Source organism: Chelmon rostratus, chromosome 2, assembly GCF_017976325.1.
Source record: "Chelmon rostratus isolate fCheRos1 chromosome 2, fCheRos1.pri, whole genome shotgun sequence".
Classification (NCBI taxonomy): domain Eukaryota; kingdom Metazoa; phylum Chordata; class Actinopteri; order Chaetodontiformes; family Chaetodontidae; genus Chelmon; species Chelmon rostratus.
Genome location: NC_055659.1, coordinates 9,624,971 through 9,638,594, shown reverse-complemented (window position 1 = coordinate 9,638,594; position 13,624 = coordinate 9,624,971). Strand labels below are relative to the sequence as shown.

At 42.3% G+C, this 13,624-nt stretch overlaps 2 protein-coding genes across 3 annotated transcripts in view; one reads left to right on the top strand and one right to left on the bottom strand.

Moving 5' to 3' along the window:
- The first annotated feature begins 245 nt into the window (after nucleotides 1-245).
- LOC121623618 (pre-miRNA 5'-monophosphate methyltransferase) lies at nucleotides 246-1,831 on the top strand. The gene is made up of 2 exons (XM_041960966.1): nucleotides 246-473; nucleotides 703-1,831. Exons 1-2 carry the CDS (start codon nucleotides 270-272, stop codon nucleotides 1,252-1,254), a joined length of 756 nt encoding a protein of 251 aa, XP_041816900.1. The 5' UTR covers nucleotides 246-269; the 3' UTR covers nucleotides 1,255-1,831.
- Nucleotides 1,832-2,115: 284 nt separating this feature from the next.
- Nucleotides 2,116-13,624, bottom strand: part of ppp4r1l (protein phosphatase 4, regulatory subunit 1-like) — a 17,028-nt gene continuing 5,519 nt past the window's right edge. For both annotated transcript variants that reach the window (XM_041950010.1, XM_041950001.1), the window contains 14 exons: nucleotides 13,157-13,264; nucleotides 12,278-12,343; nucleotides 11,829-11,987; nucleotides 10,873-10,997; nucleotides 9,783-10,297; nucleotides 9,372-9,685; nucleotides 8,742-8,828; nucleotides 8,402-8,587; nucleotides 6,601-6,762; nucleotides 6,280-6,380; nucleotides 5,858-5,978; nucleotides 5,312-5,446; nucleotides 4,847-4,988; nucleotides 2,116-4,206 (listed from right to left, as the gene is read on the bottom strand). In XM_041950010.1, coding sequence (XP_041805944.1) covers nucleotides 4,061-4,206; nucleotides 4,847-4,988; nucleotides 5,312-5,446; nucleotides 5,858-5,978; nucleotides 6,280-6,380; nucleotides 6,601-6,762; nucleotides 8,402-8,587; nucleotides 8,742-8,828; nucleotides 9,372-9,685; nucleotides 9,783-10,297; nucleotides 10,873-10,997; nucleotides 11,829-11,987; nucleotides 12,278-12,343; nucleotides 13,157-13,264 — 2,367 coding nt within the window. In that variant the 3' untranslated portion in view covers nucleotides 2,116-4,060. The remainder of the gene's footprint in view (nucleotides 4,207-4,846; nucleotides 4,989-5,311; nucleotides 5,447-5,857; nucleotides 5,979-6,279; nucleotides 6,381-6,600; nucleotides 6,763-8,401; nucleotides 8,588-8,741; nucleotides 8,829-9,371; nucleotides 9,686-9,782; nucleotides 10,298-10,872; nucleotides 10,998-11,828; nucleotides 11,988-12,277; nucleotides 12,344-13,156; nucleotides 13,265-13,624) is intronic.

The window sequence follows — 13,624 nt, the reverse complement described above, 5'->3', positions numbered from 1 at the left end:
AACCGCATTTGAAACCGTTAACCCGCAAGCAAGCAACTCTGAACATGATAATCGTTACTATGGTTACTGGTGGCAGAAAAAAACCTGTGTTAACAATTTTCTATGTTATATCTACCATCAAGGAGACATTGAAATACCTACCCCTCTCCCTTTTTAGTTAAATTAAAAGACAAAACTTTTATTAACTGAGTAAAAACTAACCACGAGCGGAGCAGTCGCAGCTGGCCCTGTTTTCCACCCGGAAGTATTTTGGAGGCGTACACAGTACAATGGCAACATGCTCGATAGATAACGATGCTGTTGATGAAATAAATGATCCAGGAGCAGCTCCTTACGGCAACTTTATAAACTACTACACCTTCAATCCTCCGGAGAACCGCTTGAGTCTGATTCCGGCCACACTCCTTCAGGATTTAGGCTACGGCGACGGTCATCAGACCACACTGGTCCTGGACGTGGGATGTAATTCAGGGGTATGTGGCTGTGAGACAGAGACGTGTACACTCTCTCGAAACAGTGTTTTTAAAATGAAACTTGACAATATGGATCCAGCATGGTGATGCAGCCTGTTACATTTTGGGCTCCTCTTATGATTCTGACTATAATTGTAAATAAAGTTCCTTTTGAACAGTGTCTGTCCACAGAAGAAAAATGTTTTGTAGTTAAAGCTGTCCTCTCTCTTCTTCCTCCTGTGAATGGCAGGAACTGAGTGTAGCCTTTTACAAGCATCTGGTGGAGGAGCCTGTGTGTGAGGAAGAGTCTCAGAGCAGCAAAGTGAATCTCCTGGGCTTCGACTTGGATGAGATCCTCATTCAGCGGGCTCAACAGACCAACCCTCTGCCAAACAGCATCTCCTTCATCCCCCTGGACATCATTAAAGACACTCACCAGCTGCAGAAGTATCTCAGCCAGCATGACAGCTCCCACTTCCACCTGTGTCTATGCCTGGCTGTCACCATGTGGGTCCACCTAAACCACGGAGACTCCGGCCTGCTGCAGCTGCTCTCTCGCCTGGCTTCCATCAGCCAGCACCTGTTGCTGGAGGCACAGCCCTGGAAGTGCTACCGCTCTGCAGCCCGGCGGCTGAGGAAGCTGGGCCGCTCGGACTTTGAACACTTCAAGACCCTGAAGATCCGCGGGGACGTAGCGGAACATGCCAGGGAGCACCTGGAGAGACACTGTGGCATGGAGCTCATCCGGAGCTTCGGCAGCACCGCCTGGGACCGTAAGCTGCTGCTCTTCAAGAGGAGATGAGCCTGAGGGACAAGAGTTAAGAATGTTCATCTGCTGCACTGGTGCTGCAGGGACATGGTCAGCAAGACAACACCAGAGAAAGTCATGGAGAGAATGGGAGAAAAGTAAAGCTGAACTGATTAGCTGATCGATATTAATCAGCAATGATTATGAGTTTATCATTTAAATCACTTTTCAATTAAACATGCCCAAAATTTGCTTTTCATATGTGAAGATTTGTGTTTATCTTTGTCTTAAGTGATAGTAACCAGAGCATCTTTGGATTTTATGTTCTTGGGGGGACAAGACAAGCAACCTGAGGAGGTCACTTTGAGCTCAACTGGTGAAAGACATCTTTCATTTATTTCCAGACATTTTGTGGACCAAACTGTTAATCGATTGAGAAATCTGGCAGATGATCAGCATAATCTGTTAGAACTATTTGAGGCTGCTATTTACAATTGGGTTTACACATAATATAAAACAGAAAAGCAGCCAATGCTCACTGGAGAAGGTGTAAACAATATTTGGAATTTTTGCTGAAAAAAATAAAATTAATCGATTATCAAACATTGCCAATTTGACTTTTTGTTGCAGTTCTAGAGGAAAGGAAAACTAGATGCTGTAGCACATTTATAAATGTGAAATACAAGAAAGGGTTCCTATTATCTGCCTCAACGCTGATGTGTTTTAATTAAAAAGTTTGCCAGCAATAACCTACCTACACAACTGTTTGCCGTTGACTTTGTGTGCAGTCATTACCGTGCAGATGAAATTAGAAAAGTGTTTTCCATTATCACGCTGCTCCGTCTGTATCACAGCTGACTGAACCGCGGTGGTCGATAAAAAAACTACAAAACAAAACTTCACAACATATTATTTTCATCATTTTAATTACAGAATACTAAAAATAACATTACATAAAATGTCTTTTTAAAAGAAACCATTGAATATTACAAAGGTTGTAAATTTTGTAAAGTTAGGATATAAAATCTTTGAACAGTGGTGCATAATTGAAAAGAAAAATAATTTTCATAAAATGTATATATTAACTGTTCTACTACATAAAAAATGAGATGGACACAAATTGCAGACAGACGAGATGAGTAGACACCGCCATTACCGCAGTGAGCTCTCCTTTCGAAGGAAGAAAGACTTGAGATGCACAGCACACACCACAATCAGCTTCAGTTCTCAAGTTATGTCTATGTTCAAAAAAAAAAAAAAAAAAAAAAAGACAGACGAGGAAAAACCAACGAGCTCGAAAGACTACAAAAAGTGACTTGGTGGCTGCTCCCAATATTCACACACATCTCGATGGGTGAAAACCCGACTAAACTGGCCTTGGTTCCATTAACACATACTGTTTTCCACAGGTTTAAGCTGTACAAAGAAGTTTTGAGAAACCTCATACTTTAAGTCATTCCACCAAGACAGGGAAATCATGATCAGCTGTCTTTCAGTTTCGTAACACAGCCGTTCCTACATCCTACTGTACAACTGGTCAGTCAGATCCACTGAAAGCTACCATGGTCACATAATTCAACATCAGGAGGTCACCTTTAAGGAATTGGAATAGGCTATACACAAGGGGTGGGGGGAAGGATGAGGGGGGAGACATGCATATTCCAGCAGTGTGCTTGCTTTCTTCCTCTTTACGTCACACCCTGTGTCACTTCATCATGAGCCCTTATTAAGATGTTTAGGTCAACACCACAAAACCGCTCAAAAAGAAATCACCTATTGAGGACATTCAGTGCCTGTTTAAACCGAGGATGTCTCTACATGTACGCCACACTGGCCACTCGTGTCCACACGGAGGTATTTCATTGGTCTCCTGCCATTCGGGAGACGCGTTGTGTCACATTTTTGGTAAACAGACACAAGGTGTGTGTGTGTGGGTGGGGGGGCAACAGTTTATTTAGGTGTTCTTTAAAAAACGTTAAGATATGGTTTTGATTAAGAGTTACGCTGAGTGGCAGAATCACCGTTCCTTCTGTGCAGTAGTGGTTTCATTGGCCCATGAAGACGAGAGTGAATCAGAGACGGAAGAAGGGAAACAGACAATAACTCAGAGGACATCTCAGAAGACAAAAAGGGCGTCTGAGACAACACAGGCATTTAGAGGAAATGAGGCGAGAGACACCAGCGGAGCTACTTGGTTTGGCTGGTCTGTTGCTCAGACAGCTGGAGTTTTTTCACCAGGGATCCAGGAGCTGCTGTTTATCATGTGAGCTAATAATGCTGTTTAGGTTCAGATGAGTCCCCCTGAGTTAGTGCACACGTCAGAGTCAGGCAGGCGTCGCCCGCTTGTTCGTTAAGAAATCCACAAAAAGAAGCGTTGAGGAAAAAAAAAAAAATCAATTCATCAATTTCATATCAAGCTTACAATTAGCTTTGGAGAGAGAGAGAGACCGTCGTAGTTTTACAAGTCTGATTGGGGAAGGATTGAGTCAGTGTTAGTGTGGAGGAGGGTGGGGAAAAGTTCAGGCGTAAAATGCTCCCACAAAGTGGTGCAGCTAACCTCTGAGTCCTGCTCATTTTCTGACACTGAGAAGTATGCATCTTGTGTTGTGAATGCAATGTGCGCTATGTAGTGCCCAACCAGAGACTGGGTTGTGTTGTTTGAGCATGCTCATACTTTTATACTGTTTTCTGATCATCTGACATGATTCATCAAGTGGTTGTTGGTGCAGGTCTGCCCAGCAGGCGAGTGGTTGGAGATCTGGTCAGGTGCTGGTGTTGCAGGTTACGCTGACTGTGCATCAGTCAGACAGACAGGTAGGTAGACAGGCAGTTGGGCTGCAATGGGACTCAGGAGCTGAGGCTAAATCAAGGGAGCCGTGTCCATCAAGCCTTTGTTGGGGTCCAGGCTGGCAAAGAAGCGGACGTCCCGGTCCTTGTCGGACTGCAGAGCCATCACAGTCTCTTCCAGCTCGTCAGAGTAGGCACAGCCAGGCTCCTTGAAGTATGCTGCGCACAAAACACATGACTCAGTTAGAGGAAAAACCTTCCAGCAATATGGAACGGGATGGGTGTAATACAGAGAGGGGGCCGATCATGTTCGTTCTAGAATCTAGGATGAACATGATTGCTGACAAAAAGAATCATCTAGAATCTAGATGATTCTTATTGTCAGCATATTCCATGCAAAGATCAAACGCACCATATGAATCCATCATACTAATCAATAGTGTCATCCAAAGCCATAGACCTCCACTGTTAGACATTAAACTATTAGTGAGCCACACGGTTACACTGCGTGACGTGATCCTCCTTTACAATAAACATAGGACACATAATGTAGATTATAGGTTAGTAGGTTCCACATCACCATCTTTCTGCTGCAAAAATAGTCCCAACAAATTCAGATTTACTCCTTTTCGGGTAACAGTTACACAGCTCTGCTGTTTTAGCATCTGTTTTAAAATCGTTAAAAACACAACAAATTTACATCTTCAATAAGAGCCAAAGGATAGGGAAGCTAGACTTAGGACAGACTTAGGAACACATTGCCTATTCTGTCTTTTCAAGGGATTTGTTGGCGATAATAAAAGTACAGAGTATTGCAGTCTTAATCTGAAAAGACATCAATCATTTAGTTGCATTTTACCTTTCTCCATGACACTCTGTCGTAGAGCCTTGGCTACCAGTACACGGACATTGGCCACTGGGTCCGAGGACAGGCTGAGCAGGCTGGGCAAGAGGTGCTGGCTGAACTGCTCCATGGGCATGCAGTCCTCCTCCACTACAGCCTGCAGAAGACACAAGGAAACATAAAAACACCTACCAAACCACTTACTGACTACTTTAAATGAAGAATCTTAAACCTTAAAAGTATGTTTTTAGTGAGAAAGTCAAACGAAATGAAATTAAAAATGTTCCAAGAACCATAAATTGGGTGAAAACTTGCTTTGCCCCTCCTGCTATTGCTATTTAGCAAACGGCAGCTCAGACAAACATCAGAAAGGTACACAGCTACAGTATATCTATGCAGTTTAAAAACAGGTAAAGACACTACGCAGGAGTCGCTGTTCCACCATGTCCTGCTAAGTCATGTGAGGTAAGCACTACAGACCTGGCAGATGAAGGCAAATGCCTGCCGCCCCACCCACTTGGGACAGTGGCAGAACCTGACGGTGAGCTCGTTGATGAAGTTCAGGCCCAGATCGTCGGCCCCACATGCATACAGCTTCTGGAGGATCTCTACAACCTGAGAGCACGAGGGAAAGTGGTTAAAAATGTTTCAAAAATGTGTATTAAGTTCAGAGGCAGACATTAGTTATGGGGTTGCGTAACAAAGTAAAAAAAATATGAGATGAAAAGATGAGCTGCTACCTACAGCAGCTATAATGAAAACACTGCCATCTGCTTTTGAAGAAGTAGTTCAACACAGAGAGAGATTGGCTTATTAGCTTTCTTTCTGAGATAAATGAAAAGATAAAACAATTATCAAAGACACACAACACTGATCATCATTCATCAGCATGATTCAGTTCTCATTTGTCTTGCATTTTCCACTGTTTTTGCTGACCTAACCATGTGTCACAAGTTGGCAACATTTTTTCCTCACCAGATGTTCCCTCCACCCGCCAAAAAGCCAGATTGAACACTGTGCACTTACCAGTTTGTACGAGATCCACCTGACCTCTGACACTTTGTCAGAGCAGAGTGTGAGCGCAATCTGTCTGAGGTAGTCATAAACGTCGTAGTGGCTGTACAACTCTATGATCAAGATCAACTGCCTGCAGGGGACATACAGAGACAGCACTTCAGCCAGGCAAGCAGGAGGGTAATACAAACGTTCCTGTATATAGTAGTACAATACAGTAAATACAAACAACACAATTAAATTAACTGACATTTTGAATATTCTATTATAGGTCGAAATTAGGAAGGAATTTTGTTGATGACGCAGGCTACGTTAATCTAATCCACATACATAATTCTAGCATTCTAGTATTTGGATTGGTCAGTCTGGATAAGAGAGTCTGTTAAAGTGTAAATGCAATTATTTCTGAATTGAAAGAGGAAAAGAAGACGTACTCCGCCAGCTCATATCTGAATCTCCAGTTTCGACTGTTGTCCGTCACCATGAACTCCTGGAGCTGATACAGATATTCTCTCCTTTTGTCTGCGTGCAACAGCTGCAACAAGAAAATGCATATGAAGCTTATATAGTATTACAAGCAAAGCAATCAATGCAACTGTGATTTTATTCTTCAACTGGAAATCACAAATGCTGAAATACAGTGCACTTGAATCTTAATGGAGCTGTGAGTCCTTTTTTGTTAACTATCACAACAATAGTATTGCTGAAAAATGCTGTCACGCTTGGTTCAGCAGTATAGACACGAAAAATCTCACCTTGAGGAAGTCATAGAGGTGTTTGAGCACACCAATGCGGACCTCGTCGAGGTCTTTGAGGAAACCGTTGAAAATGGGCACCAGATCAGCCGCCGTCAGTTGGTCTCCCAGAATGACTGCCAGCTCATGGATGGAGAAAGCCAGCGTACGCCGCACCTTCCACTGAGAGTGTGATAACAGGAAGAAAAGAGAGAGGAAAGGATTACAATACCAGCCACGAACAAGGTGTCTTGGCTAAAAGAAATCCTCTTAAGTCACTTCTCAAATAGGAAAATAAATTGATTGATTTATACATACTGGTAATGCAGGAAAACTAAACTGCAAAATGAAATTATTGAAAGACATGCCATTTATCTGAACCCCCTCCAATGACTGATCTAAGTCCACAGTTGCACAGTGCAATGCTGTCATGCTGACAGGGCCATTCAGTGCTGTGATGAAGTAATGAGCAACAGCGTGACCGAGTGCTGTCACATCGTCTCTGCTGCTGTGAAGTGAAGCAATGTTCCCCCTGGTACATTTCCTCTCTTTCTCACATCCTCAAGCAACACATTTATACAAGTGCTATGTTACTCAAGTCAAGCCAAGAGCATCACAAAAAAATCATGCACGTTGCCGTGGATGGGTTTCTTATTATCGCGTGGTTGAGAGAAACCCTCACTCACTTCACTACCAAGCTCTCAAAAGCCAGGAAGAACCTGAGACAAACACTGAGGAGCATCGTGACAACATTAAACTGCCACAGATTCCAACCAAACCAAATTATACACACTCAAACAGAAACAATCTGACCTATAGGAATAAATTGCCTATAACACAACACACAATCAACTATTCTTTGGCCCTAAACTGCAGCTATACACTGACCCCAGATCACAGCATGATAGCTGATATAAAGTTTAAGAAAGCATTGATGGTGTACAGACTCAGACCACACAGAGAAACATGGCTGCAAACAGAAGAGACACTGTGTTCTCACTGTGATGTGAGACAGAGCTTCAATCCCTCGCTGAGTGCATCCAGTATTCCCAAATAAGAGATTCATTCCTCCAGCCAGCGTCATAAATCCAGAATTACTCCTCCACACAACTGAGGGCAAGCAGCAGCTCTCTTGGCTTGACAATATATATATATATCCTTATCACAACCAAAGACAAAACACACCAGTCTCCTCAATCACTCTACTTTGGTCAAACGTTTTGTGTTTGTGCATGTATGTTCTAATGGAGTGTACCTTTACAGTGTTACATCTGTAAACTTCAGATCATCTATTTTGTTTTCTTGAGTAAAACTATACATATATGATTCAGCTTTGGCAACAACAACAAAGCAATCATAAAGAAAGACTTTGTGGCAGATCTTTAGAGTAAAGTTCATTTCCAGAGACTGCAAACAATAAAACCAGGAGGAGGGGTAAAGTCGATTAATAGATCTCAATCACCATCCACTGAAAATGCCTTTTACTTTGGCTGTTTATCTATAATGCACTGCAGGGTCTTCTCTAAAGCGCTAACCTCTGCTACCACAGGTGTTTGTTTATCATTTTCCTACAAAGTATCACATTACTACAACGCTGTTAGGTAGACTACTTCAAGATGACCAAATTCTGAACCAGTAAATTAGTTTAGTTTTTTGTTGTAACTATATAGCAAAAATGTCTCCAAAGTCCAAACAACTTATCCTTAAGCAGAAACATTTTATACTGAGTTTTACGTCCAGAGTGTGACTTATCACTCATTTTGGAATGGAACAGCAAAATTAAGCCCACGTTACCCTCGCAATTTCCCATTTCTCTGCCTACCTGCACATCAGTAGCGAGGGTTTCATATGTGTCCTTGAGGCAGTGCCAGTTCTGTCGTCCCAGAGTGAGCGCTACCCCCGGCAGGCTGAAGGCACAGTGTTTGGCTATCTCTGTGTCCACCGTTTGGGCCCGGGCTGGGTCCGTCATAGAGAGGTACTGATCCAGCAGCTGCTGGGGGATGACATTCTGGAGACAGAGCAAGATATTAGCATGAGTTTGATGATCAAAGACTGGGAGATGCACAGGGAAGGCATCTAGTAATCCATGTTTGTGCCAATCAATACCAACTATAAGGTTCTGATCAATACTTCCAGGATGTGTGATCGGAGTGCTGACTAACCTGGATCTTAGGCTTATCCTCAGGCACTGGGCTGTGAGCAGAGTCTTCCCTTCCCTCCTCCTCCACACTCTCAATTAGTTCAGACTCCTGAGGAAAGACGAATCCACACACACAATTAGGGAACAAGCAAACAGGCTACACATTACAGGTGCTAAAATGACTTGTCTCTGTAGATGCCCAAGCCCTAAAGCTGGATTTATAGCTGTGTGTTAAGGGGCATTGCTGCAGTTACAGAGCCTTCCTCGAACACACACTTAGCAAAGACCTGCTCACTGCAACTGCTGCTCTATAACAAAGTGAACGAATTTCATGGCAGCAGTCTCCTATTCAGTACAGACACAAGTAATCTGGATGTAGCTCCATCCTCCAATCCAATTCTGTGAGGATGTGAACAGCCCAACATGGCTCTATATCACAAAGTAAACTAACTTCCTAAATTTCTGCACGTCTTATTGTCCTCTTTTTTTCACTGGTTGGAGTTCCGCTGAAAAAATGTGATGGAAATCAAAACCTATGGTGCAGAACTCCTATTAACCCCCTGTGCCAAGTATAAATCCAGCTCAAGTCCAGTAAGGTTACTGAGTTCAACCTATATAACACAGCACTGCAAAGACAAGAACCGTATCGTACTAGAACAGGGGAGTCAGGACGAGACTCTTCCTGGTCCTCCAGGGGCTCGGTCTGCGTCTCTTCATCTCCTTGCTCCTGAACAGGGCTCGACTCTACAAGTGGGGGAGTCTCCATCATTTGCTCCTCTTCTGTGGGAGACTCTTCACTCTCTGACTGAACCTCTACAGATCTGCTCTCCACAGACGGGCTGTCTGCGTTGCTTTCAGGCTGCTCTTCTGGCTGGGGTTCAGTCGGGCTGTCGTCTGGCGGGCTTTCATCTGCTGGGCTGTCGAGCTGGGCTGCCTTCAGAGCTGCTGATAACACCTGCACTTGAGCTGGAGGTAAATTCACACACACACAACTCAATCTACATGGCAACACACTGACCAAAGTCTGCAGCTAATTGCACATATTCTGGCTCTGTACACCCACCTTGCACATCAGGGTCATCCATGTGTGGTTGCAAGCAGTCTAAGACCTTCTGGATCTGGTCGCTGGTAGCTTTGCTTGGGCTGGACTTGGAATCAGGACAATTATCTTCAGGTTCCTCCTCCTCTTTCTTTTCCTCCTTCTCTATCACTTCCACTGATGTCTGACAATTTAGCATCTCCAGTTCCCCGCTGATGTCTGGTAAAGGAGATCTCCAGTAGTGGAAAGAATTAAAGTTCTCGTCTGTGTGCTCCATGTCTTTTGTGTTCTTAGCGTTGTTTGTAGTTGTAGGGATAGCGTTGCTGTTTGAGACTGTGTGGGAGAAGTCGCTGTGCATCTCTCTGGGAACAGAAGTGTGGTTGTCATCATAGTTGTGCATTTCCTCGCTGTCAGCTGTCAACACATGCTCTGGGGACGGTGTGGCACGGCCATCCTGATTGGGAGGTGTGTGAGTGATGGTTCTTTCTGTGTGGCAGCCACTGATGTCCGAGCAGTTCAGAGAGTTCAGGGAGCAGTCGCTGAAATGAGAACAACAAAATTTATAGGAATATAGGAAATGTATAAATCCTTACATCTAAAACAGCATAATCTAAGCATTGGTTTGAACAGAAACAAACCTTGAACCATAAGTCAAAATAGATCAAACATAGTCAAAGTGCAAATGAAAGCATTTCAGGGTAAATTTTACACCTCAACTAAAGTAACTTGACTTTCTAGGTAGCCTGTTTCAAGGAAAACACGTGTGTCAACTTAATTTCCTTTCATTTCCATGTTTCTGCAGATACATCTTTAAACAAAAGGAAAAAAAACTAGTATGACCTGATCACACACAGTGAGTTATGAGCAGGACTCACTGATGCAACACTGTGTCTGTGCCAACACAAACCCATATTCCTATAGTGCCATGGCATATTGCTATAATTAGTGCCAAACATAAATATTTGCTAAAGGAAATAATACGATTTCAGCCGAAGTTTGACCTACTGAGACACACACACAAAAAAAGAGTCCAGTATTATTTGAACAAACTGAAAAGAGGCACATTATTAATCAAAAAAACCAACAGCTGTAAATACATGTTAGTTGGTCTTACCTGTCCAATGTACACCTGGGGACATCTGGTAGGGTGCCGTCCTCTCTGAAGTGAAGGCCTGTGCTGGATGGATTGGCAAAGGTGGAGATGAAACGCCCCAGAGACTGAAAGGCAGCCTGTCGCACCTAAAAATATGGCAGAGTGGAATCTGTCAGTTTCGTAACGACAACAGAGACTTTTCAGAACATTAGAGCTCGTCTTCATTTGGTCAGGTTTTTCACATGTTCGTGAGGGGGATAATTTGCATGGGGCAACATTTTAAGGGCTACATACAGTCCAAAACAGTACACAGTTACAAACAGCAGGACTGCAGGCAGTTGTGTTTATAGTACACCGGGTGTCTGCATACACAGACAAGATCACACATGTTCCTCGGTGCAAACTGTCCATGTGGTCATAAATTTTGGCCTCCATGTGGACCCACATGGATGTGGAAAGTACAGATTAGGCTTTCATCTGCAGACCCTTCAAAACGAAAACACTGACATCCTTCAAGTTACAAACCCCACTGATAAGCATTTTTTCACACAATTTAAAAGCATACAAAATTGTCAGTGAAGTGGTGCAACATTTCCTGTGATCCTCAGCTTCTCATCAGTTGCCCACCACTTGTTTTTCACCAATAAAGATTTTTTTTATCTGTATGACTAACCCTTTTTAAATTTTAAAATGCTAGTTTCTTATTTTAACATTTTACCAAACAGTATGAAAGAAAAAAACTGTACAAATGACTCCACAAAAGGCAAAACGAATTGAATCTAAATGAAGATGAGCTCATAGCTTAAAATCAGGAACAAGAAGATACATACAGCGGTGAGGAAAAATACTTCTAGATTCTACGTCTAAGCAACAACTGCTGTATTTTCATCATCGTACAGAGGAAGTTACACATCAATGTGCTTGTAATTCTATGCAAGCATATGAATCACAATTCTTCCTGTGTGTCGGTGTCTTACCCAGCGAGACTGGTCACTGATGAGGCTGATGAACAGGGGGGACAATTTTGCACGTCGCACCTCTGGGGAGGTGGAATTGGAGACCATCATGAAGCACTCAGCACAGGCTTTCCTGATGCCCCACAGACTGTCTGAGCACAGGTCAAAGAACTTGGGCATCTAAAAACAAAACCATGTCAGAATGACTTATATTGATTGTTTGAACAGTGCAGGGATCCTATTAGCCGAAAGGACAGTGTGTTATTGGGCATAGTGAAGTCACATGTCAGCACTTTTACTACACTGCAATCACACACAGCTGACTTGATAGACTGTTATAAGAGTTCCACCAGGAAACTTTTGAACGACACCAATGCTAAACTTTCATGTCACTTAATGAAGATATAAATGTGGTTGTGCGTTCTGATTTTTCAGTCAAAGAAAAAAAAAAAAGTCTTGGGGCTTCTCACCAGTAGTTTTTCTGTTGCCTCCTGACCAACGATAGAACAAAACTCTCCAAAATTGGCTGCACAGACCTGTAATATATAATACAAACAAAACAATGAATGCAAGGTTTAAGTGCTTGATGAATAATATATCATGTTTATTACATAAGATATACTGGTGTTTCAAAAGGACTGAAATTCCAATAATATTAATAGGAATATTAATAATTCTAACAACATTATCATTACATAGACTGTTTCATAAAGGACTTTTATATGATCTTCACTTCTGTATGCTACGGTCACCTGGCAACATGAGCCATGTGCATTTGTCTTGTGGGATGTCTTGAGGGTGGTTTCCAATTTTTTTCCCCCATTCATTTTTACATGACCACGTGAATCCCATTTCCATGTAAAAAGAAAAGTCCCCAACATTCTGGCATTTCTGGAGTTCCATCAGTGAAGCTACACTTAACTATCGTGATTTTAACAGTTAAAAAAATTTCATGAACTTCAAAGTTCAGCTTCAGAGAAAAGAAGAGTTAAACAAAAACTGAAAAAAACTCACAATCAAAACAGCAGAAGAGCTCAAAAAATTATTCATAAGGGTTGACACCCTTTGCAACTGCTAAATACTCTTCCTGAACTGGCACCAGTTATGCCAGGAATTAACATTCCTCACAGAAAACAACAGTGCAGTGTAGGCTAAGGTGATGAGCAAAACACAATTAAGGCTGATTCGCAGTGTTATTGAATTTATCCTGAGGGAACGCAATTAAACTCAAGCTCAAATCACGGCTCAGTCGTGACTGCAGCCTGAAATAGACAATCATGTACGCTTATAATCATAAGTAATAAAGTAATGACATTTGGTGGAGATGAAAATGGTTTGGAGGTTGTTACCTTGCGAACTTGAAAGAGTCTGGCATCACTGCAGAGGTCACAGAAGCGTGGCAGCAAGAGATGCTCCACTGTGTCTTTGCTCAACATGGTGACAACTTTACACATGATCTGCCAGAGGAGACATATGGAGAGCATTATGAGGAAGTGAATAAATAACACCTAAATATATTATAAACATGAGAATATAAATAAATCATCTTCAACTTTGAGCCTTTAAATTAAAATGGGTACTGCAAATGATTTTAATTCATTAATGCACTAAATGCATTTTTTTATACCTTAAAGTTCAATAACACATGACAAATTGCAGTTTATTCAATTCAAATTTCAATCGTGTTCCATCAAAATAGAAACCATTTTTAAATTTTAGACGTGGTGAGTGGATCCAATAAAAGAAACTGAATGATCACAGTAAAGCAAAGAAACCCACTGCACCTCTCTGCCAGCAATGCACTTGTATTGATTTAA

Excerpts from the sequence above, each read along its gene's own strand:
- LOC121623618 (XM_041960966.1), top strand. The coding sequence starts at position 270 with ATGGCAACATGCTCGATAGATAACGATGCTGTTGATGAAATAAATGAT. Across the intron at positions 474-702 it reads ACGTGGGATGTAATTCAGGG|GAACTGAGTGTAGCCTTTTA; the intron begins GTATGTGGCTGT and ends TGTGAATGGCAG.